This window comes from Salmo salar, chromosome ssa26 (genome assembly GCF_905237065.1).
Source record: "Salmo salar chromosome ssa26, Ssal_v3.1, whole genome shotgun sequence".
Taxonomy (NCBI): Eukaryota; Metazoa; Chordata; class Actinopteri; order Salmoniformes; family Salmonidae; genus Salmo; species Salmo salar.
The window spans coordinates 1,854,170-1,880,000 of NC_059467.1; the positions used below are offsets into that span (position 1 = coordinate 1,854,170).

The 25,831-nt window shown below is 41.5% G+C and overlaps 1 protein-coding gene across 1 annotated transcript in view; it reads right to left on the reverse strand.

The window, feature by feature from the left end:
- Nucleotides 1-25,831, reverse strand: part of ddx31 (DEAD (Asp-Glu-Ala-Asp) box polypeptide 31) — a 74,452-nt gene that overhangs the window by 39,762 nt on the left and 8,859 nt on the right. Inside the window, 16 exon segments of the mRNA XM_014174817.2 lie at nucleotides 2,970-3,081; nucleotides 3,219-3,303; nucleotides 4,655-4,794; nucleotides 4,897-4,947; nucleotides 7,503-7,562; nucleotides 8,321-8,473; nucleotides 9,693-9,844; nucleotides 9,847-9,909; nucleotides 15,533-15,639; nucleotides 15,780-15,899; nucleotides 16,028-16,092; nucleotides 16,355-16,396; nucleotides 16,603-16,647; nucleotides 17,989-18,053; nucleotides 19,250-19,320; nucleotides 24,735-24,778. Of these exon segments, the coding sequence (XP_014030292.2) occupies nucleotides 2,970-3,081; nucleotides 3,219-3,303; nucleotides 4,655-4,794; nucleotides 4,897-4,947; nucleotides 7,503-7,562; nucleotides 8,321-8,473; nucleotides 9,693-9,844; nucleotides 9,847-9,909; nucleotides 15,533-15,639; nucleotides 15,780-15,899; nucleotides 16,028-16,092; nucleotides 16,355-16,396; nucleotides 16,603-16,647; nucleotides 17,989-18,053; nucleotides 19,250-19,320; nucleotides 24,735-24,778 (1,375 nt within the window).

The following is a 25,831-nucleotide window of genomic DNA, read 5'->3' on the forward strand; positions in this document are numbered from 1 at the left end:
ATGTATGACCTCCCTACAACGCCTGGGCATGCTCCTGATGAGGTGGCGGATGGTCTCCTGAGGGATCTCCTCCCAGACCTGGACTAAAGCATCCACCAACTCCTGGACAGTCTGTGGTGCAATGTGGCGTTGGTGGATGGAGCGAGACATGATGTCCCAGATGTGCTAAATTGGATTCAGGTCTGGGGAACGGGCGAGCCAGTCCACAGCATCAATGCCTTCCTCTTGCAGGAACTGCTGACACACTCCAGCCACATGAGGTCTAGCATTGTCTTGCATTAGGAGGAACCCAGGGCCAACCGCACCAGCATATGGTCTCACAAGAGGTCTGAGGATCTCATCTCGGTACATAATGGCAGTCAGGCTACCTCTGGCGAGCACATGGAGGGCTGTGCGGCCCCCCCAAAGAAATGCCACCACACACCATGACTGACCCACCGCCAAACCGGACATGCTGGAGGATGTTGCAGGCAGCAGAACGTTCTCTACGGCGTCTCCAGACTCTGTCACGTCCGTCACATGTGCTCAGTGTGAACCTGCTATCATCTGTGAAGAGCACAGGGCGCCAGTGGCGAATTTGCCAATCTTGGTGTTCTCTGGCAAATGCCAAACGTCCTGCACGGTGTTGGGCTGTAAGCACAACCCCCACCTGTGGACGTCGGGCCCTCATACCACCCTCATGGAGTCTGTTTCTGACCGTTTGAGCAGACACATGCACATTTGTGGCCTGCTGGAGGTCATTTTGCAGGGCTCTGGCAGTGCTCCTCCTGCTCCTCCTTGCACAAAGGCGGAGGTAGCGGTCCTGCTGCTGGGTTGTTGCCCTCCTACGGCCTCCTCCACGTCTCCTGATGTACTGGCCTGTCTCCTGGTAGCGCCTCCATGCTCTGGACACTACGCTGACAGACACAGCAAACCTTCTTGCCACAGCTCGCATTGATGTGTCATCCTGGATGAGCTGCACTACCTGAACCACTTGTGTGGGTTGTAGACTCCGTCTCATGATACCACTAGAGTGAAAGCACCGCCAGCATTCAAAAGTGACCAAAACATAAGCCAGGAAGCATAGGAACTGAGAAGTGGTCTGTGGTCACCACCTGCAGAACCACTCCTTTATTGGGGGCGTCTTGCTAATTGCCTATAATTTCCACCTGTGTTCTATTCCATTTGCACAACAGCATGTGAAATGCATTGTCAATCAGTGTTGCTTCCTAAGTGGACAGTTTGATTTCACAGAAGTGTGATTGACTTGGAGTTACATTGTGTTGTTTAAGTGTTCCCTTTATTTTGTTGAGCAGTGCATGTCACATAAACCCAAACCACAGCTAAATGCAGCACTAACCTTTGATGATCTTCAACAGATGACACTCCTAGGACATTATTTATACAATACATGCATGTTTTGTTCAATCAAGTTCATATTTATATCAAAAAACAGCTTTTTACATTAGCATGTGATGTTCAGAACTAGCATACCCACCGAAAACTTCCGGTGAATTTACTAAATTACATGATAAACGTTGACAAAATACACAACAATTATTTTAAGAATTAGAGATACAGAACTCCTTTATGCAATCGCTATGTCCGATTTTAAAATAGCTTTTCGGCGAAAGCACATTTTGCAATATTCTGAGTACATAGCTCGGCCATCACGGCTAGCTAATTTGACACCCACCAAGTTTGGGACAACCTAAACTCAGAATTACTATTAGAAAAATTGGATTACCTTTGCTGTTCTTCATCAGAATGCACTCCCAGGACTTCTACTTCAACAACAAATGTTGTTTTGGTTCCAAATAATCCATAGTTATATCCAAATACCTCCATTTTGTTCGTGCGTTCAGGTCAGTATCCGAAGGGTGACGCGCGAGCGCATTTCGTGACCAAAAAATTCAAAATATTCCATTACCGTACTTAGAAGCAGTCAAACGCTGTTTAAAATCAATCTTTTTGCTATTTTTCTCGTAAAATAGCGATAATATTCCAACCGGGCAACGTTGTATTCATTCAAAGACTGAAAGAAAAAAATTGAGAAGTCTCGTGACCGCGCAGCTCGTCTCACTGTCCCCAGGCTGACCACTCACAAACAGAGCTGCTGTACTTTGCCCAGAGACAGCAGCCACCCCATTCCACTTTCTGGCGGCTTTAGAGAGCCAATGGAAGCCTTAGAAAGTATCACGTTACAGCACAGATGCTGTAATGTCGATAGATGCAACAGAAGGACAACAAATTATCAGACAGGGCACTTCCTGCATGGAATCTTCTCAGGTTTTGGCCTGCCATAGGAGTTCTGTTATACTCACAGACACCATTCAAACAGTTTTAGAAACTTGAGTGTTTTCTATCCAAATCTACTAATTATATGCATATTCTAGTTTCTGGGCAGGAGTAGTAACCAGATTAAATCGGGTACGTTTTTTATCCGGCCGTGAAAATACTGCCCCCTATCCCAAAGAAGTTAAAATAAGTGTTCATTCAGTATTGTTGTAATTGTCATTATTACAAATAAATAATACAAAATAAGAAAAATTTAAAATAAGAAAATTAAAATAAAAAAAAATTTTTTTTTTTTTAATTATTATTATTATATATATATATATATATATATATATATATATATATATATATATATATATATATTTTTTTTTATTTTTTTTATTTTAAATCGGCCGATTAATCGGCACCGGGTTTTTTTGGGTCCTCCAACAAATTGGTATCGGCGGTGAAAAATCATAATCGGTCGACCTCTAATTTTTACCCATGTGCTTAAATCTGGTATTTTCCTTTGTGTTATTCCCAACTATTTGTTTTTCTTTAATGTTAGGATTCAGTTTTAAAATGGAAAGGGGGAGGTGCCATACTATCCCATCTTTTTTTCCCTCCTCTCCTGCAGTTTTCCTTTGTCTTTAAACTCTCATCTTATTGCCTTGTTTTTTCTTGTGTGCAAATTTTTAACAAATTTAAAAAACCTCTCTTGGCTGCTTGGACAGAGTCGACGTCGTTATGGACAGCATTCTCAAACTCCGTCTGTAGGACAGTTGCTCTATCCCGCACCTCCTGCTCCAGAGCCCCGGAAGACATCTACAGACACACACAGGTGCACAACACACACAAGTTATGTGGATTGAACTGACCAGAAGGAAAGCACTTTGAACATTGGTGAAAGCTGAATATAGTCATATAAGTATAAAAATGTGTTGAGCTTGTTGCTCCCTCACCTTGCCGTCATACTTTCCCCTGACTTTGAAGCGGTTGTCCAGCATTAGCGTTGACAGAATCATCTCCATCTTCATTTCGGACAGGCTGGAGGAACAGTTGACAACAGGGGTGTATTCATTAGTGCACTGTGCAAACCGTAGCAAACTGTTTTGATGCAGAAAACATTTTGTAACAAAAACAAGAGTTTATTGGACAAATTCCGGTAGGTCCATTCCATTTTTCGGCCCCTATGGTTACATTTGGTTCCTAGTGAATACACCCCAGACACCCTGAGTTCCACTGTGGACTGCTTTCAAAAAACTACCAAGTACGTACATTTGGGGAAATACAAACATTGTGACTTAGCCTCAAACGGGTGCTTGTTCTAAAGACGCAAAGTAGTGAGACTTTTGTAGTATGACTTTCTATTGGATCTCTCCGGATGTCTTACTCCCTCGTCCTAAACCCTTTTAATAGTCCTATAGCACAGTGGTTCCCAAACTGTGGGGTCGGCAGGGGGGCACCCCCCCCCCAAAGAGGAAGTTTGTATTTTTTTATTTTAAACAGAGTCTGGGTTTAAACTTACTCTTGAAAGTTGTAATAGTAGAATGCACAAGGTGCCATTTCGAAATTGGGTAGTGCATCATCAGTTACTCTTGTCATGTTAGTCATTGCATACCTTAGAAAGCCATTTATAACTTGTCAGAATGTCCAGATCAACCAGCCCATGTCAGCTAACGTTTATTTATTTTTTATATTTTAATTGCCCATAGACAGTTGTAATTTTTGTGTCACTCAAATATAACATGAATACACAATAGACATGGCAAAACGTACAGAATTGCACCCCAATGACATAATGTGTAGAATTGCAGGAAATAAGCTTTAAACCTGTTAAACTCTCTCCACCAACAAGAGGGGTGTGAACAGTTTGTGTCATGAACAGTGCTTGTGCCCATAGAAATAGACGTGGGGTGCGGGATGTTCCGCAATGGCCAATGTCCCCCCCACCCCACCAGCAGGCTGTCATGTAGCTTGTGGTAAATGACGTTGTGAGCAGTGGCGGTGTGTGATTAGTCTAGTCCTGGTAGGCACATGACCATAGAGGGTGACAGCTCTGGCTGGCTCTGCTCAGTGGCTGTCAGTTGCTTCCCTTCACAGAGATCGATCAGCCCAGACGATTCAGCCGGGCTACACGGAGAGCTTGGGAATGAAGCATTAGTGTGTGTGTGTGTGTGTGTGGCACAAAGTAAAACCAGAGACGACGTGTATGATAACAGGACTGGGAGAGAAAAGTGTTTCACGGTCTTGTATGGAGCATAGAAAAGTCCAAATAAGACTAACTTTAAAGTTGGGGACGCAGACAGACTGTGTGGAGATGTGTCACACAATAAAAAGATTGAACATGGGCACACGGGTTAGAGAAGGGATGTTGAGTGATCATCCACAGACCTACCTGATATTGTGATTTGCCAGGGAAGTGACATAGGACATTTCAGCAGGGGTGAGAAAGAGAAGGCTGCTTCCCTTAGCTCCTATACGGGCAGTTCGCCCGACGCGGTGCACGTACTCTGCTGGAGTGGTTGGAGGGTTGTACTGAAACACACAGACGCACACATTACTAATTTAAATACAAATATCTGACATGTCACTTGGAATCCCTCTATGGACAGTAATGTTCTTATATTAGAATTTTACCTGTACAATCCATGTCACCTGAGGCATGTCAAGTCCACGTGCTGCAACATCCTGGAGAAAAAAAAAAATATTGATTGTGATGTCGTGGACCTCCCAATGCAAGCCTGAAACCAACCCTCTGACTTTTAGGTCAAATTTATAGTGGCCCTATAAGAATTACATTTTCCTGGTCAAATACCACTGTCTCTCACTACAAACACACACAGTTGGGCTAGATGACTGTGTGCACGCACAGGAGTTTGTTTGAAATGGGCTAACATTTCAAAAAGGCCATTGTCTTTATTGGTCTGGGAGGCCATTGTGGTTTGTGGCCAGCTGCGCTGCTGTAGCTTATAATATAAATAAATAACTGATATTGGAGTGCTAGGAAGAGGGAAGATGCTGCATGGAGCTCTGGGCCTTCGGTTGCCAATGGCAGGGCCAGGATGAGCTGTGTATTGGCCGGGCACACTGGACTGCCTGGGGAGGGGTGGAGTAGCGATGCTGGCCTGGCCAGCCAGTACAGATGGAGGCCAGTGCTGGGCCATGCCAGCCTGTCAGACAGATTAGAACCACTTATTTATTCAGCCTCGTCATTTAGCATTAAGGGGTCTCTCATTCACACACATTTCATTTCCCCAAAATGAAGTTGTCATTGTTGATATTGTTTTGACATCGTGGGATGGTGTGCCTCAGTGGCTAGTTGAAGGAATGCAAGTCCAAACGAAAGGACAAATATCTAGGAACTAAGCAAATGAATTGAATGACCAATCAAGTAGTGAAGGAGATGGGGGGGAGAAGTGAGAAACAGAGAGACAGAGGGGGGGAGAGGTGTAAGGAAGGATGACAAGAACTGGCCATGCAACCTTTCACAACATCAAGTGAAAATGATTTTGAGGCGCAACAGTTCTGGGTTTAAGTCCATGGCAAGCTCGGTTGCCTAGGGAACTTTTTAGCAAAATGGCAAAGCTAATGGAAAGAGAAGCTGGGCTGGTTCCCGCAGGGCAGGGATATTCTGTATTTTCCTTCCAGCAAACAGGGGCTGATGCTCAGGCCACTCGCTGCCTGGGACCCAGGGCTGCACAATTTAGACCTGGTACGACAGTCATTATTTAACTTGTCTGGGCTAGGGGGCAGTATTTTCACGGCCGGATGATAAACGTACCCAATTTAAACAGGTTACTACTCTGGCCCAGAAACTAGAATATGCATATTATTAGTAGATTTGGATAGAAAACACTCTGAAGTTTCTAAAACTGTTTGAATGGTGTCTGTGAGAATAACAGAACTTATATGGCAGGCAAAAACCAGAGAAAAAGTCAACCAGGAAGTGGAGGATCTGAGAATTGTAGTTCTTTCTAGTCCCTTTCGACACTACAGTGTCTGTGGGGTTACGTTGCACTTCCCAAGGCTTCCATTGGCTGTCAAAAGCCTTCAGAAAGTGGTTTGAGCATTCTCCTGTCACTGGGCAGAGTATAGGAGCTCAGTTACTGAGTGGTCTGCCTGGCAACAAAGGGATTGGATATGCGCGGTCACAAGAGTGCGCCGTTCCTTCTTTTTCTTCTTGAATGAATATGCTATTGTCCGGTTGGAATATTATCGCAATTTTACGTTAAAAATACCATAAAGATTGATTTTAAACAGCGTTTGACATGCTTCTAAGTACGGTAATGGAACATTTAGACTTTTCGTCTCTGGTTCCGCGCTCGCGTGTTATGCCTTTGGATAAGTGATCTGTACGCACGAACAAAACGGAGGTATTTGGACATAAATATGGATTATTTCGAACAAAAACAACATTTCTTGTGGAAGTAGCAGTCCTGAGAGTGCATTCTGAAGAAGATCAGCAAAGGTAAGAGAATATTTATAATACTAATTCTGAGTTTAGGTTGCCCCGAACTTGGCGGGTGTCTGTATAGCTCTCTGTGATGGCTGAGCTATGTACTCAGAATATTGACAAATGTGCTTTCTCCGTAAAGCTATTTTAAAATCTGACAAAGCGGTTGCATCCAGGAGTAGTCTATCTATGATTCTTTAAATAATTGTTATATGTTTTGTCAACGTTTATGATGAGTATGTTTGTAAATTGATGTGCACATTCACCGGATGTTTTGGTGGGAATACATTTTCTGAACATCACGCGCCAATGTAAAATGCTGTTTTTGGATATAAACATGAACTTTATCGAACAAAACATACATGTATTGTGTAACATAATGTCCTAGGAGTGTCATCTGATGAAGATCGTCAAAGGTTAGTGCTTCATTTAGCTGTGTTTTGGGTTTTATTGACACATGTCCTTGCTTGGAAAATGGCTGTGTGATTATTTTTGTCTATGTACTCTCCTAACATAATCTAATGTTTTTGCTTTCGCTGTAAAGCCTTTTTGAAATCGGACAATGTGGTTACATCAAGGAGAAGTGCATCTTTAAAATGGTGTAAAATAGTTGGATGTTTGAGAAAGTTGAATTATGACATTTTGTTGTTTTTGAATTTGCCGCCCTGAATTTGCCGCTAGCGTCCCACGTAGCCCATAGAAGTTCATTTAACCGTTTCCCCTCAACCCGCAGGAAGATATCTGGCGTCATGTAGGCCCAGGCAGTGTCTCAAATGTTGAGCTGGCTTACCGTACAGAGCAGAATTCCAGTCTTGCAGAGAGAGAACTCTTGGAAAACTTCTGTCCTTTCCTGTTAAAAATAAAGTTTGTTGTTACATTTTGTACAGGTAAAAAATGATTTGCCCATATAAGACAACACCAAAATCCATAAAGGGTATTTGTGGAGGGAAATCTGTTTTAGGTGCAATAACAGCTGTATCACCTGCCATCCTCGTCACAGGAGCAGTTGTAAGGTGCCCAGCCTGTGCATTCCTATTTCCAAACACATCCATAATAACTTTGTCCGAATCCCAAATGGCATCCTATCCCCAACATAGTGCACTACTTTTGACCAAAGCAGTGCACTATATATGGAATAGGGTGCCATTTGAGATGTAGATCCAGCCTTGATGACAGCCTCTGCCGTCCATACTACCACCTGACCCATTCCTCTTTAATATCTAACCAGAGCTTGTGCCCACTGCCCATCTCCAGTCCCACGCCCCCAGAGGTGCCATATGGGCAGCCCCCGTTGACTGTCATTAGCGGCCCTGGGACAGGGGTGAACACTGGGCAGGGCATTAGCCCTCAGCTCCTCCCCGGGTACAGCCACAGGGCATGGCCTGGTGACTGCCACACTACACCAGCTGGTTAGTGGCAACACAGGGCATGGTATAGCCACTCTCTGACCCTGACTAAAAGCAGCCTTCATTGGAAAGACTGTGCTGCTTCTCCAGAGAAGGACCTGGGAGTGATGCTTGTGTAGCACAAATGTAAAAACGTAACTGTCCTGTACTCCCATGCAACAGTCACATGGGTACATGGTAGGTTAAAAAAGTAGTGTCTCACCTCCTGCTTCATGTTGCCGTGGAGACGGAAGAAGCTGAGCAGAGGCTGCTGTTTGGCTTTTGGCCCAGAGAGCACGGCGTTGAAAAGGATCAGCAGGAACTCCACTGCCTCACAACTCGACACAAACACAATTATCTTGTGACCCTTCTCAAACTGCAGGGGTAAGAGAGGATAAACACAGCCATAATATAAAATGGGACAATGTGCATATCCTTTACTTTAGGGATGCAAATTTCAGTCACTTTTGCTGTCGAATAACAAAATCTCATTAACCGGTTAACAAACAGTAAAAAAAAATCTAAACAGTAAAACGACGTGACCAACAGAAAATACTATTAGAGATCTGTATATAATGACGAGACGCTTATTTCGCCGCCCTAACAATGTTACAAGGCTGGAAGGCAGGCGACATAGAAACGCATTGGGCTTATTTTGGAGAGAGTGAAACCTCTCGCATCGCCTCTTCCTCTCTGATACTAGGCATGCACACAAGGACCGGACAGTTTCCCTTAAGAGCTTAATGGAAAATGCGACAAAAGCAAGCCTAGCAACTCCTGTAATGAAGCAGTAGCAATATATATATATATATAATATATATATATATATATAAAAAAGGCATTAAACATTTGCCAAAATGCAATTCGGGGGAAAACACCACTCGAAACAGCACACCTAATGCGAGCGGTTCCATATGTGACAGATGAAAATCTCTGTTACAAACTTAGAAAGAAGGGGAATCTATAACAACTAGGATGCTTTGGTAATATGACTAAGATGGGGCCTTTGGCTTCTGGGCAACGAAAGAAAGTTATGAAAACCAATAGAACAGGAGAGAAACACGCGATTTCATTTAGAATTGTTGCGCAGTGACTGGGCTTACAAAAAGCAAGTTTCACTCCACTAAGGATCTAATCTCGCGCTGTCTGACAGGTGGTAGGATATTCCACTCCTCAAACTAAGCTCTGTATGCTGTGCATGTGTCATAAGATGCATGACGACTAACGAAAATACACACGCGCCAATTCAATTCCACCAAATTATGCAAATTAACCTACAGACCAATAAGCATGACTGGTCAAATGTAATTTTCAGAAGCTAAACTATTAACATCCCTACTTAGTTTCCCAGAATGGTAAGACTAATAAAGCTCCCCGATTTAACATGAACAATAACATTGATATTAATATTTGGGGGTTTGCTATCTGCATGTGGACTGTGCATTCTGGGGAGAAGTTTCTCCCAGGCACAGATCTAGGACCACCTTCACATCCCCCAAGCCTAATCTCAATCATTAGTGAGAGAAACACTAAAACTGACACAAGACCAGATCAGCATCTAGAGGAATATACACCCAATACCAGACTGTGCTTACCTTGCACTTGGACAGAATGAAGGCTGCCAGGCAGACCAGCCTTAGTTTGCTGGGAACCACCACCATGTGCTGCTGCAGCCTCTCGGGTACAGCAAAGCGGTCCGATTTGCCTTGGGCTGTGGTGGGGTCCGGAGTCAGCTCGTTGATCCCCCCGAGTTCTCCCCCACCTGGATGCTGACCGGCTCCTTCATGCTGATCCCAGCTAACCGGGATAAGCCTGCCACCACAACATGAATTAGAACAGTGAGAAACAGAGACACAATCTCAATTTAATTCATTTTAAATTCAGCCTGTAACAACAAAATGTGGAATAAGTCAAGAGGTATGAATACTTTCTGAAGGCACTGTATACTCATCTCTATGCCAGGCACACACACAGTGTTAGTGTGTCATACACATCATTGTCTTGTAAAATATCATACAAAATGTGCAATCCAAAGTCCGTTGTCATATACACTCCCCTAAATATGTACAGTTGAAGTCGGAAGTTTACATACACTTAGGTTGGAGTCATTAAAACTCGCTTTTCAACCACTCCACAAATTTCTCGTTAATAAACCACAGTTTTGGCAAGTCGGTTAGGAAATCTACTTTGTGCAAGACAAGTCATTTTTCCAACAATTGTTTACAGACAGATTATTTCACTGTATTACAATTCCAGTGGGTCAGAAGTTTACATACACTAAGTTGACTGTGCCTTTAAACAGCTTGGAAAATTCCAGAAAATGTCATGCCTTTAGAAGCTTCTGATAGGCTAATTGACATAATTTGAGGCAATTGGAGGTGTACCTGCGGATGTATTTCAAGGCCTACCTTCAAACTCAGTGCCTCTCTGCTTGACATCATGGGAAAATCTAAAGAAATCAGCCAAGACCTCAGAAAAAAATGGTAGACCTCCACAAGTCTGGCTCATCCTTGGGAGCAATTTCCAAACGCCTGAAGGTACCACGTTCATCTGTACAAACAATAGTACGCAAGTATAAACACCATGGGACCATGCAGCCGTCATACCGCTCAGGAAGGAGGTGCGTTCTGTCTCCTAGAGATGAACGTACTTTGGTGCGAAAAGTGCGAATCAATCCCAGAACAGCAGTAAAGGACCTTGTGAAGATGCCGAGGAAACAGGTACAAAAGTATCTATATCCACAGTAAAACGAGTCCTATACTGACATAACCTGAAAGGCCGCTCAGCAAGGAAGAACCCACTGCTCCCAAACCGCCATAAAAAAGCCAGACTATGGTTTGCAACTGCACATGGGGACAAAGATCGTACTTTTTGGAGAAATGTCCTCTGGCCTGATGAAACAAAAATAGAACTGTTTGGCCATAATGACCATTGTTATGTTTGGAGGAAAAAGGGGGAAGCTTGCAAGCTGAAGAACACCATCCCAACCGTGAAGCACGGGGGTGGCAGCATCATGTTGTGGGGGTGCTTTGCTGCAGGAGGGACTGGTGCAATTCACAAAATAGATGGCTTCATTAGGAAGGAAAATTATGTGGATATATTGAAGCAACATCAAGACATCAGTCAGGAAGTTAAAGCTTGGTCGCAAATGGGTCTTCCAAATGGACAAGCATACTTCCAACGTTGTGGCAAAATGGCTTAAGGACAGCAAAGTCAAGGTGTTGGAGTGGCCATCACATAGCCCTGACCTCAATCCTATAGAAAATTTGTGTGCAGAACTGAAAAAGCGTGTGCGAGCAAGGACGCCTACAAACCTGACTCAGTTACACCAGCTCTGTCAGGAGGAATGGGCCAAAACTCACCCAACTTATTGCGGGAAGCTTGTGGAAGGCTACCCAAAATGTTTAACCCATGTTGACCAAATGGGAATGTGATGAAAGAAATAAAAGCTGAGAATAAATCACTCGCAACTATTATTCTGACATTTCACATTCATAAAATAAAGTGGTTATCCTAACTGACCTAAGACAGGGAATTTTTACAAGGATTAAATGTCAGGAATTGTGAAAAACTGAGTTTAAATGTATTTGGCTAAGGTGCATGTAAACTTCGACTTCAACTGTAAATGCCAACAAAATAATTTTTTGGTCAGTATGGTGTGTGTGTGTAACCTTCATTTAACTTGGCAAGTCAGTTAAGAACAAATTCTTATTTACAAAGACAGCCTACCCCGGCGACGCTGGGCCAATTGTGCACCACCCTATGGGACTCCCAATCACAGCCGGATGTGATAGAGCTTGGATTCGAACCAGGGACTGTAGTTACGCCTCTTGCACTGAGATGCAGTGCCTTAGGCCTCTTTGTCTGTGTGTGTGTTAACTATTTAACTGTACTAGAATGCTTGAAAGGCGGCAGAAATTTTAAATATTGGTTATCTGTATCGTTTTTTTTTTTGGCAAGGAAAATATCGGACATCGGTATCAGCCAAAAATGTCATATCGGTGCATCACTAGACAGTGCATGTTAGAGCAAAAACCAAGCCATGAGGTCGAAGGAATTGTCAGTAGAGCTCCGAGACAGGATTCTGTTGAGGTACAGATCTGGAGAAGGGCACCAAAAAATGTCTGCAGCATTGAAAGTCCAAGAACAGTGGCCTCCATCATTCTCAAATGGAAGAAGTTTGGAACCACCAAGACTCTTCCAAGAGCTGGCCGCCCGGCCAAACTGAGCAATCGGGGGAGAAGGGCCTTGGTCAGGGAGGTGACCAATAACCTGATGGTCACTGACAGAGCTCCAGAGTTCCTCTGTGGAGATGAGAGAACTTTCCAGAAGGACAACCATCTCTGCAGCACTCCACCAATCAGGCCTTTATGGTAGAGTGACCAGACGGAAGCCACTCCTCAGTATAAGTCATATGACAGACCACTAGGAGTTTGTCAAAAGGCACCTAAAGGACTCACAGACCATGAGAAAGACTGTCTGGTCTGATGAAACCAACTATTGAACTCTTTGGTCTGAATGCCAAGCGTCACATCTGGACGTAACCTGGCACCATCCCTACGGTGAAGCATGGTGGTGGCAGCATCATGCTGTGGGGATGTTTTTCAGCGGCAGCGACTGGGAGACTAGTCAGGATCGAGGAAAAGATTAACCGAGCAAATTAGAGAGATACTTGATGAAAACCTGCTCCAGAGCACTCAGGATCTCCGACTGGGGAAAAGTTCACCTTCCAACAGGACAACGACCCTAACTAAGCACACAGCCAAGACAACGCAGGAGTGGCTTCGGGACAGGTCTCTGAATGTCCTTGAGCGGCCCAGCCAGAGCCCGATCAAACATCTCTGGAGAGACCTGAAAACAGCTGTGCAGCCATGCTCCCCATCCAACCTGACCGAGCTTGAGAGGGTCTGCAGAGAACAATGGGAGAAACTCCAAATACAGGTGTGCCAAGCTTGTAGCGTCATACCCAAGAAGAGGCTGTAATCGCTGCCAAAGGTGCTTCAACAAAGTACTGAGTAAAGGGACTGAATACTTGTGTAAATGTGACAGATGTTTTTTTATGTATACATTTGTAAAATTTGACTCAGATGGGGAAGAAATTAATCATGACATCTCGGATGACTGTTCTTCTAATTCTGAGCCTGAACCTAAACCTTATTTTTTATACATTTGCAACAACGTATAAAAACTTGTTTTCGCTTTGTCATTATGGGGTATCGTGTGTAGATTAACCTTTCTGGCGCAGGGGTCCCGCTAGCGACCCACCTCGACAACATCCGGTGAAATTGCAGAGCGCCAAATTTAAAATACAGAAACGTAATATTAATGCTTCATGATAATACAAGTATCATACAAGCATATTATCCAAACAAGCACAGGTGTCACAAAATCCCAAATAGCAATAAAATAAGTGACTTACTTTTGAAGATCTTCCTCTGATCGCAATCACTAGAGTCCCAGGAACACAATGCATGGTCGTTTTGTTTGATAAATTCCTTATTTATATCCCAAATAGTCCGTTTAGTAGGCGTCATTGAGTTCAGTAATCCACCCGTTCAGAATGCAGACATAGGAATTCCAAAAGTTACCAGTAAAGTTTATCCAAACAAATCAAAACAACGTTTCTAATTCATTATTAGGTACTCTAATATCTAAATAAACAATAATATTTCATACGGAGCGAACTATTTTCAACAGGAAAGGAAAAGAACGCAGCGCACTCCCTCGGTCACACGCGCAATGAGACAAGTTTTGCCATGGGACTTCCTGAGGATAAACAACTATTCCTCATTGGTTTTTCAGAATATAAGCCTGAAACCATGTATAAAGACTGTTGAAATCTAATGGAAGCCATAGAAACTGCAATTTGGGAGGCGGAAGTCTTTGGTTTCAATAGCTTAAGCTTGGAATTGGCTGGCAGGTCAACAGAAATAAAATTGGTCCTCGGGTTTTCGCCTGCAAAATCAGTTCTGTTATACTCACAGACATAATTAACAGTTTTAGAAACTTGAGTGTTTTCTATCCAATTCTACCATGCATATGCATGTCCTAGCTTCTGGACCTGAGTAACAGGCAGTTTACTTTGGACACCTCAGTCATGTAAAATTCCAAATACTGCCCCCTATCCCTAACAAGTTCTAAATTGTCTTTTTCCTCAATTTTAGAATAAGGCTGTAATGTAACAAAATGTAGAAAAAGTCAAGGGGTCTGAATACTTTCCAAATGCACTGTAGACATGCTCATGTTATTTACGTTAGTGCAGGGGGAGCTGCACACATAGGGACTTCCTACTAGGCCACACCACCTCAGTGCTAACAGTATAACTCTGGTTCATCTGCACATGATTACTGCATTCAATCGCTGAAGGATCAGCAGAGGCATTCAGGGCAGTTAGATGAACATAAATTATGTTACTCACATTGTGTCTACCAACGCATTTACATTTTAGTCATTTAGCAGACGCTCTTATCCAGAGCGACTTACAGTAGTGAATGCATACATTTCATTTCATGCATTTTTTATTTTTTTTTGTACTGGGAATCGAACCCACAACCCTGGCATTGCACACACCATGCTGGCGTTGCAAACCCCATGCTCTACCAACTGAGCCACAGGGAACGCCCCTGGTATAATTTATATTTGCTGAAGCATTATGACAACTCAGCAACACAATGGTAGGGATTAACTGAGCTGGGCTTGGGTCATTGATAAGTCATTGAGTGCAAGTAATAAGGGAACAAATGCTAAACTTTTGACTGCTTTAATACACTAAGTAAATATGGCCAACTACTTATTCCTTCTTCAATTGGGGGCACTAGATACAGCGCTTTAATTTCTAAAACAGTAAAAACAGATATGTATGAAAATACCCTAAAATAAAAAAAGGTGACATTCTGTACTGTCGCCTAATTTGATCTCAAATCTAAAATGCTGAAGTATTGAGACAAATTTAAAATGTTAGCTTTACTGTCTAAATATATATTGAGGGAAGTGTATGTTCTATTGGTCCACAAGAGAGCTGATATAGCAGCTGTCACACACAGACTGATCAGATTGGCCTGTGGCCCGCAGTCCCAGTTAGCTGGGACCAAACAGACCATATTAGGGAGGGACTAACATGAACTTGTCCAAGAAGAAATGTAAATTTTTCTGTTGCAAAACGTTACAGTGTGCACTAATGATTACACCCAAAGTAATGATGATGATTCCGTGTGGCTCAGTTGGTAGAGCACGGCGCTTGCAACGCCAGGGTTGTGGGTTCGATTCCCACAATTGACCAGTATGAAAAATGTATGCACGCACTACTGATAGTCGTTCTGGATAAGATAAGTCTGCTAAATGACTAAAATGTAAAATGCAGTTCCTCCCCATTTCATTCCATTTGGTGCCTGACAAACAGGACTCAGGTCTTATTCGAGACACTTGGGCAGTTTACCATCTGTGAGAGTAGCAGACAGGAGCACGTTCTGCCTGGGAGGTCCAGTGGCATTCAAGGAATTGAGGATCACTGTCAGGTCCTTCTCAAAGCCCAGGTCCAGAATCCTACACCCGACAGACACAGAACCACTCATTCACCATAAAGCAAAGCCAGATACACAATGTAGTGTTGGCAGGAAGAAGTAAATGCCAACAACTGAGGGCCTTAAGCCCTAACATAGAGGTCAAAGAGTGTGTGTGTGTACCGGTCAGCCTCGTCCAGGATGAGCCACCGGACAGCGCTGAAGGCTATGCTCAGAGTGTTCTTGATGTGGTCCACCAGTCGGCCCGGCGTGGTGATCAGAATGTTAATCCCTTTACGCAGCCTAAACACAGACAGATAGGATTGTAAGCACACACACAGCCTAGGTTGGATCCACTGACACCAATTATAGTGAAAGCTTCTCCTTTCAAAACAATATGCTACCAAAAGTCAATCAACGGGGAAAAAAACCTGGCTTTCTCTGCCTTCCTCTTCTCTCCTCCCATCAGGACTCCAGGCACGATCCACGTGAAAGGCTGGCAAGAGGAGAGGGATGGGAAAGAAGGTACAGTACAATAAGCAGACAGCCAGGGGAAAAGAGCCCATCACATCCCAATGCTTTGCTGGGCAGAGAAACTAGGGATGCATCCCAAAACGCACCCCTACTCCCTACATAGTGCTATACTCTGACCAGAGCTCTATGAAAATTGGTCAAAAGAAGTGCACTAGAAAGGAAATAGGGTGTCATTTGGGGCTAGAAAGGAATAGGGTGTCATTTGGGGCACAACCTTACTGTACCTTGAGGAGCTTCTGGAAGATCTGAAAGCTCTGCTGGGCCAGCTGAGGGGAACAAAAATCAAGAAGAAATCAAAATGGTTACGACTCAAACTCAATATCCATTATGTGTGTATGCTTGTTGTACAAATGACAACTGCATAGTGACTCATTGTATAACACATGCACCCAGGTGAGAAGTTGGGCAGGTTAGAAAAGTAAAGATGGAAAAACAAGTGGGAGAGAAGAGAGAAAATGACCTGGGGGCATACCTCTCTGGTGGGGACCACGATGACAGCAAGAGGCCCATCCCCTCTCTGGAGAAAGGATATGCAGAAGGTTTAGGCACAGATATAGGGTATCAAATCTGGAAACTTTTCAATTTTTTTCCAGAAATCCAAGATGAAGGATTCCTGGGAGATCCTTCTCATTCCCTCCTGATTTCATTAATCTTTTAATATAGACTTAAATACATATCTCTCTATTTTGCACCAGTCCCTCCTGCAGCAAAGCACACCCACAACATGATGCTGCCACCACCTTGCTTCACGGTTGGGATGGTGTTCTTCAGCTTGCAAGCCTCCCCCTTTTTCTTCCAAACATAACGATGGTCATTATGGCCAAACAGCTATATTTTGGTTTCCACAGACCAGAGGACATTTCTCCAAAAAGTACGATCTTTGTCCCCATGTGCAGTTGCAAACCGTAGTCTGGCTTTTTTATGGCGGTTTTGGAGCAAGCGCGGCCTTTCGGGTTATGTCGATATAGGACTCGTTTTGCTGTGGATGTAGATACTTTTGTACCCGTTTCCTCCAGCATCTTCACAAGGTCCTTTGCTGTTGTTCTGGGATTGATTTGCACTTTTCGCAACAAAGTACGTTCATCTCTAGGAAACAGAACACGTCTCCTTCCTGAGCGGTATGATGGCTGCATGGTCCCATGGTGTTTATACTTGCGTACTATTGTTTGTACAGATGAACGTGGTACCTTTTAGGTGTTTGGAAATTGTTCCCAAGAATGAACCAGACTTGTGGAGGTCTACAATTTTTTTTCCTGAGGTCTTGGCTGATTTCTTTTGATTTTCCCATGATGTCAAGCAAAGGAGGCACATCCACAGGTACACCTCCAATTGACTCAAAGTATGTCAATTAGCCTATCAGAAGCTTCTAAAGCCATGACATTTTCTGGAATTTTCCAAGCTGTTTAAAGGCAAAGTCAACTTACTGTATGTAAACTTCTGACCCACTGGAATTGTGATACAGTGAGTTATAAGTGACATAGTCTGTAAACAATTGTTGGAAAAATTACTTGTGTCATGCACAAAGTAGATGTCCTAACCGACTTGCCAAAACTATAGTTTGTTAACAAGAAATATGTGGAGTGGTTGAAAAACGAGTTAATGACTCCAACCTAAGTGTATGTAAACTTCCAGCTTCAACTGTATGTATGTATGCATGGCATGCATGTATGTATGTATGTATGTATGTATATATATATACACACACACACACACATACATATATATAGACCCTACATGATCACACTATTCTTAGGCAATGAGCTGGTCATTCTCTGACATTAAAGCGGTTCCCTGGATATCATGCAAATAAAATGTACCTTTTTAAAATTAATTTTAATAAACAAATCAGTGTACTTGCCTTAATTTTTGGTTCCACTGCTTGTAAAGACTGAACAAGCGGTATCCCGTAGGCAAGCGTTTTACCTAGACATTCCAGTACAAAAAGGAAAACATTTCACTTCAGGACTATTACTCATACAAAGCTCTAAAAATAAAAAGTATCTGCATCCTCTCCAAACAACGTTGCTGAATGATTAAATCTGTACAATGTATATATAAGAAAACATTCTCCCATTCCCCAAACAACTCGTCTGGTAATTAGGCTCTACAGGAAAACAGCGCACTCCGAAAGTATTCAGGCCCCTTGACTTTTTCCCACATTGTTACGTGACGGACGTATTCTAAAATGGATTCAATTGTTCTTTTCCCCCATCAATCTACACACAATGCCCCATACTGACAAAGCAAAAACATGTTTAGAAATGTTGGCAAATGTATAACAAATGTAAATGTGATATTTCAGTTTATTTAAGTATTCAAACCCATTACTCAGGATGACGCTACAAGCTTGGCACAACTGTATTTGGGGAGTTTATCCCATTCTTCTCAGCAGATCCTCTCAAGCACTGTCATGTTGGATGGGGAGCGTCAATGCACAGGTATTTTCAGGTTTCTCCAGAGATGTTTGATCGGGTTCAAGTCCGGGCTCTGGCTGGGCCACTCAAGGACATTCAGAGACCTGTCCCGGAGCCACTCCTGCGTTGTCTTGGCTGTGTGCTTAAGGTGAACCGAGTCTTGGTGGTTCCAAACTTCTTCCATTTAAGAATTATAGAGGCCACTGTTCTTGAGGACCTTCAATGCTGCAGACATTTTTTGGTACGCTTCCCCAGATCTGTAACTCGAACAAAATCCTGTCTTGGAGCTCGAACGGACAATTCACTCGACCTCATGGCTTGGTTTTCACTCAACTGTGGGACCTTATATAGACAGGTGTGTGCCTTTCCAAATCATGTCCAATCCCTTGAATTTACAACAGGTGGATGAAGTTATAGAAACATCAAGGACGATCAGTGGAAACAGGACGCACCGGAGCTCAATTTCGAGTCTCATAGCAGAGTATGAATACTTGCAAAAATGTCTAAAAACCTTTATGGGGTTGTGTATGGATTGATGATGTAAAAAAATGTATTTAATCCATTTTAGAATAAGGCAGTAATATAAGAAAATGTGGAAAAAGTCTGAATCTGAATACTTTCCAAATGCACTGTATGTGGAATATATAAAAATAATATGCAGTCAATCATGAAAAGGAAGCATAAAGAGCTGGAAATGCATCCTACCCGATCCTGTTTGAGAGCGCACGACAGCGTCTTGACCAGACAAGAGGACAGGAATGGTCTCTTTCTGGACACTGCCGAGGAAAACAGCGTTGGTATACAGACTGTGCCGATTGATCTGTGAGCATCTTGAATGCTGAGGACAGTTGGCAGCTATGCGTTCCAAATGGCACCCTATTCCCTATATTATAGTGCACTATAAAGTAGTGAAGCATCGATATGACATTTTTGGCCGATATCCAATATTTTCCTTCCCAAAAAAAAAGACCTTAACGATATTAAAAATGTTAGCGGCCTTAAGCATTCTAGTACAGTTAAATAGTTAAACACACACGGACGCAGCGGTCTAAGGCACTGTATCTGAGCATGAGGCATCACTACAGTCCCTGGTTCGAATCCAGGCTGTATCACATCCAGCCGTGATTGGAAGTCCCATAGGGCGGCGCACAATTGGCCCAGCGTCGTCCGGGTTTGGTCGGTGTAGGCCGTCAATGTAAATAAGAATTTGTTCTTAACTGCCTTGCCAAGTTAAATAAAAGGTCACACACAACAACAAAAAGTTATTTTGTTGGCATTTACATATGTTCCCATTACCAGTAAAACATAATCAAAGGCTATTTCTTTCACTTACTTGCTGTGCTGTTTGGTTGTTCATTTGTTCAGTCGTTTCATTCTCAACCAGGATTTCTATGGAACGCCGTTTGGGTCTTTGCGTGTCAAAAAAGATGCATGTAAATAACACTATTTGATGTGTCATCAGGACCTGAATAGTTTGCAAGATTTTGTATAGTAATTTAAATTGAAAAATTCTAAGTTTTGAACCCGGCATTGTTTTGCGTATCAATTCATAAACCATGTGCCATGGAATGGAACTATTTAGCAATTTTATGGCACAGCTGTGAGTTTTTTGGTCCTTATACGAAATTGGTATACGTTTTTATTTATCACACTTTTCTTTAACAATTTACGTTCTTTAATACAGGGCCGACATACAAGTTCCTTACTTTTTTCTCCCTTCTACTTGTCTCTTCCATTTATGTGGTAATGCTGCAACTAATTGGTTGTAATTTTGAGTAGAGCAAACAGTTCCATATGTCTGTGTTAGCTGCATGTGTGACATATCTTAAATAGGACTGGTGGAGTTATCATTCACTAAAATTATACAAAAAAAAGGTGTATATTTGAGTTTAACCACAATATTTGTTGTATTATTTGTTCTGTCTTTTCAGGTGGATTAAACTGAAATTGCAACCAACTTTCTAATGCTTGTTTAAAAAAAAAATATTTTGGAGATGATTTCCTTTTCAAACAGCCCAAAGTGAGCAGGTGTAATCTGAATAAAGGGAAATAGGCCATTCTTGAACATAGGATGAGACATTCCTACCAATTTACTAGAGAACAAGTTTGGATTTAAGTATAACTTTTGTATGACTGATGCCTTTTGTGAAAGGTCTAATGCTTTAATATTTAATCATTTCAGCCCTCCGAATTCATATTCGTTATATAAATAGGCCCTTTTAATTTTGTCTGGCTTGCCATTCCAAATAAATTTGAATATTTTTTGTTCATATAATTTAGAAAGCAGGTCACTGGGTGTAGGCAAAACCATAAGCATATAGGGCAACTGTGATATAACTAAAGAGTTAACCAGGGTGATTTTTCCACAAATAGACAGGTATTTTCCTTTCCACAGAAGCAAGATCTTATCTATTTTTGCTAACTTTCTATAAAAATGTATTGGCGTGAGATCATTTCTTTCTTTTGGGATTTGTATACCGAGTATGTCCACATCTCCGTCAGACCATTTAATTGGTAAACTACACGGTAATGTACAATTTGCATTTATTTAGTGATCCAATACATAATATAGAACTCATCATAATTTGGTTTTAATTCAGAGAGGATAGCAAAAGTATCTAGATCCTCTATGAGGCCATGGATTGTAATTGTGGTTTTAAAAGAAAACATGAATCAGCATACAATAACACCTTAGTTTTTAAGCCACGGATTTCTAATCCCTTAATATTATTGTTTGATCTAATTTTAACAGCCAACACTTCGATGGCAATAACAAATAGATATGCCGATCGTGGACAACCTTGTTTTACTCCTCTAGATAGTTTAAAACTTTGAGATTTAGCCATTATTTAGTATTTTACAACTAGGGATACTATACATAACCCATTTTATAAAGAGATTCCCCAAAATTGAAATATTCTAAGCATTTATATATAAACTCCAGTCGTACTTTATCAAAAGCCTTTTCAAAATCAGCTATGAAAACCAGGCCTGGTGTCCCCGATATTTCATAGTGTTCTATTGTTTCCAGTACTTGTCTTATATTATCTCCAATGTATCGTCCATGTAAAAAACCTGTCTGATTAGGATGAACAACATCTGACAATACTTATTTAATTCTATGGCCAAAGCATTTTGCTAGGATTTTGCACCACAACACTGAAGTGTAAGAGGTCTCCAATTTAAATGGACTGGATATTTATATATACCACTTGGGTCCTGTTTCAGAAATAATGATATAAGGCCTTCTTGTTGCGTGTCTGATAATCTACCATTTATATAGGAGTGGTTAAAACATGCTAATAATGGTCCTCTGACTATATCAAGAAAAAGTTATGTATACCTCCACTGGTATGCCATCCAGTCCTGGAGTTTTCCCAGACTTAAAGACTTTAATTGCATCAAGAAGTTCCTCCTCTGTAATTTGGCCTTCACATGAGTCTTTCTGTACAGATGTTAATTTTACATTATTATTTGGAAAAAAAATCCATACAATTAGTTTGTTAGTGGAGATGGAGGAGACTGAAACGAAAACATATCCTTAAAGTACTTTACTTCCTCCGAATATAATTCGGTGAATCATGCGTGACGCCATCATTTGTAACAAGTTTCAATAAAACATTTATGGTAGCATTTCTATATTGAAGATTGAAAAAGAATTTGGTGCATTTTTCCCCATATTCCATCCAGTTCGCTTTATTTTTTATAATATATTACACTGGATCTTTCTTGAATAAGTTCCTCCATTTCTTTTTGTTTTTCCTCTAACTTATTCTGTGCCTCTATGGTACAGTTTTTATTGCCATCTAACTGTACTGTTAGTCCTTCAATATGGACTCTTTTGATCTAAATTGATTTTGTTTTATAGATGAGTACTGAATTGCATGGCCTCTAAAAGGCACATTTAAAAGTGTCCCATACAATAAGGGGATCTGCTGTACCTTTGTTGTGTCTGAACAAGTTACATTCTTCTGTCCTAGTTCTAAACAATTTATCATCTAGTAGGCTTTGATTAAATGTCCAATATCCTCGCCCACGTGGAGATTCTGTAAGAGTAATATATATGCCAATTATGTGATGATCTGACCGCATTCTGTCCCCTATCAACACTTTTTAAACTTTTGGTGCCAGAGAGAATGGCATAAGAAAGTAGTCAAGACGACTAGCTTGATTAACTTCACTTGGGTAGGGGGCTGCATTCGGAATTGGATGAAAAGCGTGCCCAAATTAAACTGCCTGCTACTCAGGCCCAGAAGCTAGGATATGCATATAATTGGTAGATTTGGATAGAAAACACTAAAGTTTCCAAAACTGTTAAAATAATGTCTGTGAGTATAACAGAACTGATTTGGCAGGTCGAAAACCTGAGAAAAATCCATCCAGGAAGTAGGATTTTTTTTTATTTTTGTAGTTTTCTATTCAATGCCATTACAGTATCCATTGTAATGTTATCCAGGACTCAAATTGCAGTTCCTATGCCTTCCACTAGATGTCAACAGTCTTTAGAAATTGTTTCAGGCTTGTATTCTGAAAAATGACTGAGTAAGACCAGTCTGAATGACTGGACCCTAAAGTTTCACAGAGCTATTTCATGTGCAATCCCAAGAGCGCGCCTTTCTTGTTTACCTTTTATATTGACGACGTTATTGTCCGGTTGACATATCGATTATTTAGGCTAAAAACAACCTGAGGATTGAATATAAACATCGTTTGACATGTTTCTATGAACTTCACGGATACATTTTGGATTTTTTGTCTGCCTGTTGTGACTGCATTTGAGCCTGTGGATTACTGAAGAAAAGGTGAACAAAACTGAGGTTTTTGGATATAAAGAGAGACTTTATCAAACAAAACAAACATTTATTGAGTAAATGAATGTCTTCTGAGTGCAACCATATGAAGATCACCAAAGGTAAGTGATTAATCTTCTCTATTTCTGACTTGTGTAACTCTTCTACTTGGCTGGTTACTGTTTGTAATGATTTGTCTGCTGGGCGATGTTCTCAAATAAATCGCATGGTACGCTTTCGCCGTAAAGCCTTTTTGAAATATGACACCGTGGTTGGATTCACAAGAAGTTAATCTTTAAACCCATGTATAACACTTGTATGTATTCTGAATTTTTATGAGTATTTCTGTTTTTGAATTTGGCGCTCTGCAATTTCACTGGATGTTGGCCAGGTGGGACGCTAGCATATTAAAACCTCGTATTAAAATCTCCCACCGTAATAAGAGTCTAGTGTTGCTTGTAGTTGATCAATTCTAATATATATTTTCAAAGAAGCTTGGATCATCATTATTTGGACCGTATAGGTTAAGCCATCTGTTTATTGTCCAATAACATATTTTAAAAAAATCCATATATCTTGATGATCGATTTGGACAATTTGCATAATTTGGATCAAAATCACTGTTAATTAAAACCATCACCCCTTATGAATTTCTTTGCCCATGGGAGAAATATGTCGCCCCCCCCCAGTCCTTTTTCCACAAAACTTGAACTAAAATTGTTAAATGAGTGCTTTATTACCAACGCGGTATTGTAAACACATCCTTCGTGGCCGGTGTTTGCAGACTTTTTTGTACAGCTTTGACAGTGCTACTGTATCTTTTTTGACACGCAAAGACCCAAACGGCGCTCCGTAGTATACATGTCGTGAAGCTAAAGGCAGTGATGCTATTACTGTGCAACTCCGGTAGGGCAACATCTGAAAAATAGCGCACTTGGTAATGTGTACCGGTGCCGACCAGTCGGCGAAAGCCAACATCACCCACGACAGAGAACGGTTGATTGACAAGGGCAAATGAATTCCATTATCTTGGCAATAATGGATTTCGCCATTGAGTTGTATCTCTGAAATGTTCAAACGACTGCTCGACTTGTTGGCTGCGCGATCCACACAGCAAACATTGTGTGGGCTAGGTTAGGAATGATGTGTTGCACGTTTAGCTGAAAATTTGAGGCGACATTACGTCATGTACCTACGTTATATAGGTATGCACGGCAGCTTTGACATCGGTTTTTAACATCGCCGTTAAACTAGACATCGGGCAGATACCGATGTTGGCATTTTTAGCTAAAAATCGGCCAATTCCGATATCTTCACCGATATATCGTGCATCACTACTATAAAGGGAATAGGATGCCATTTGGAAGATATAGTTACAAAACCACTAATGGAGGCTTTACCTGGTCATAGTGGTCACATTCAGCACTTTGGTTAGCGTCGCCACCTGATGCGGGAACCAATTCAGTTAGCCAACAAAGTCTCACAGAGCCACTGATTTATAAGACACATTGTAAAGGAGAATTATCAACATGACAACGACAGTGGTCTAGACTCCAGCTACGATGACCTGGGTCATTCAAAAGTCACAAAAACGTAAGAAAACACTAAAACAGGGAGGGTCTACCTGAACCTGTCCCGTGTCCAATCAGACACGCTTGTTGTTTTCTGTTGCAATAATGTTTTGCTCCAGTGCACCCTACTGAATAAAACCCTAGAGAAAATATTTACTGTCAAGGTTTAGTGTGAATGTAAATACGCTTAAATGAAATTGAGACTAAAGTTAAGAAAAAAAATCCCTAACCAAAAAGCTATATTTTTTTCCTTCAACAAAATTTAAATCACAAAACAACCACTAACAGGTCCCAATCATCATCAAAGATACAGTACTAGTCAAAAGTTTGGACACACCTACTCATTCAAGGGTTTCTTTATTTTTACATTGTAAAATAATAGTGTAGACATCAAAATTATGAAATAACACACAGAATCATGTAGTAACCAACAAAAAAGTGTTTAGAATCTTCAAAGTAGCCACCCTTTGCCATTCTCTCAACCAGCTTCATGAGTTAGTCACCTGGAATGCATTTCAATTAACAGGCGTGCCTTGTTAAAAGTTTAAAGAGGAATTTCTTTCCTTCTTAATGCATTTGAGCCAATCAGATGTGTTGTGACATGGTAGGGGTGGTATACAGAAGATAGCCCCATTTGGTAAAAGACCAAGTCACTTATGGCAAGAACAGCTCAAATAAGCAAAGAGAAATGACAGTCCATCATTACTTTAATACATGGTCAGTCAATTCGGAAAATGTCAGTAACTTTGAACGTTTCTTCAAGCGCATTTGCAAAAACCACCAAGTGCTATGCTGAAACTGACGCCAATGAGGAAGAAAGGAGCCACAGGAAAGGAGGCCCAGAATAAGTTCATTAGAGTTACCAGCCTATGAAATTGCAGACCAAATAAACACTTCAGAGATCAAATAAGAGACATCTCAACATT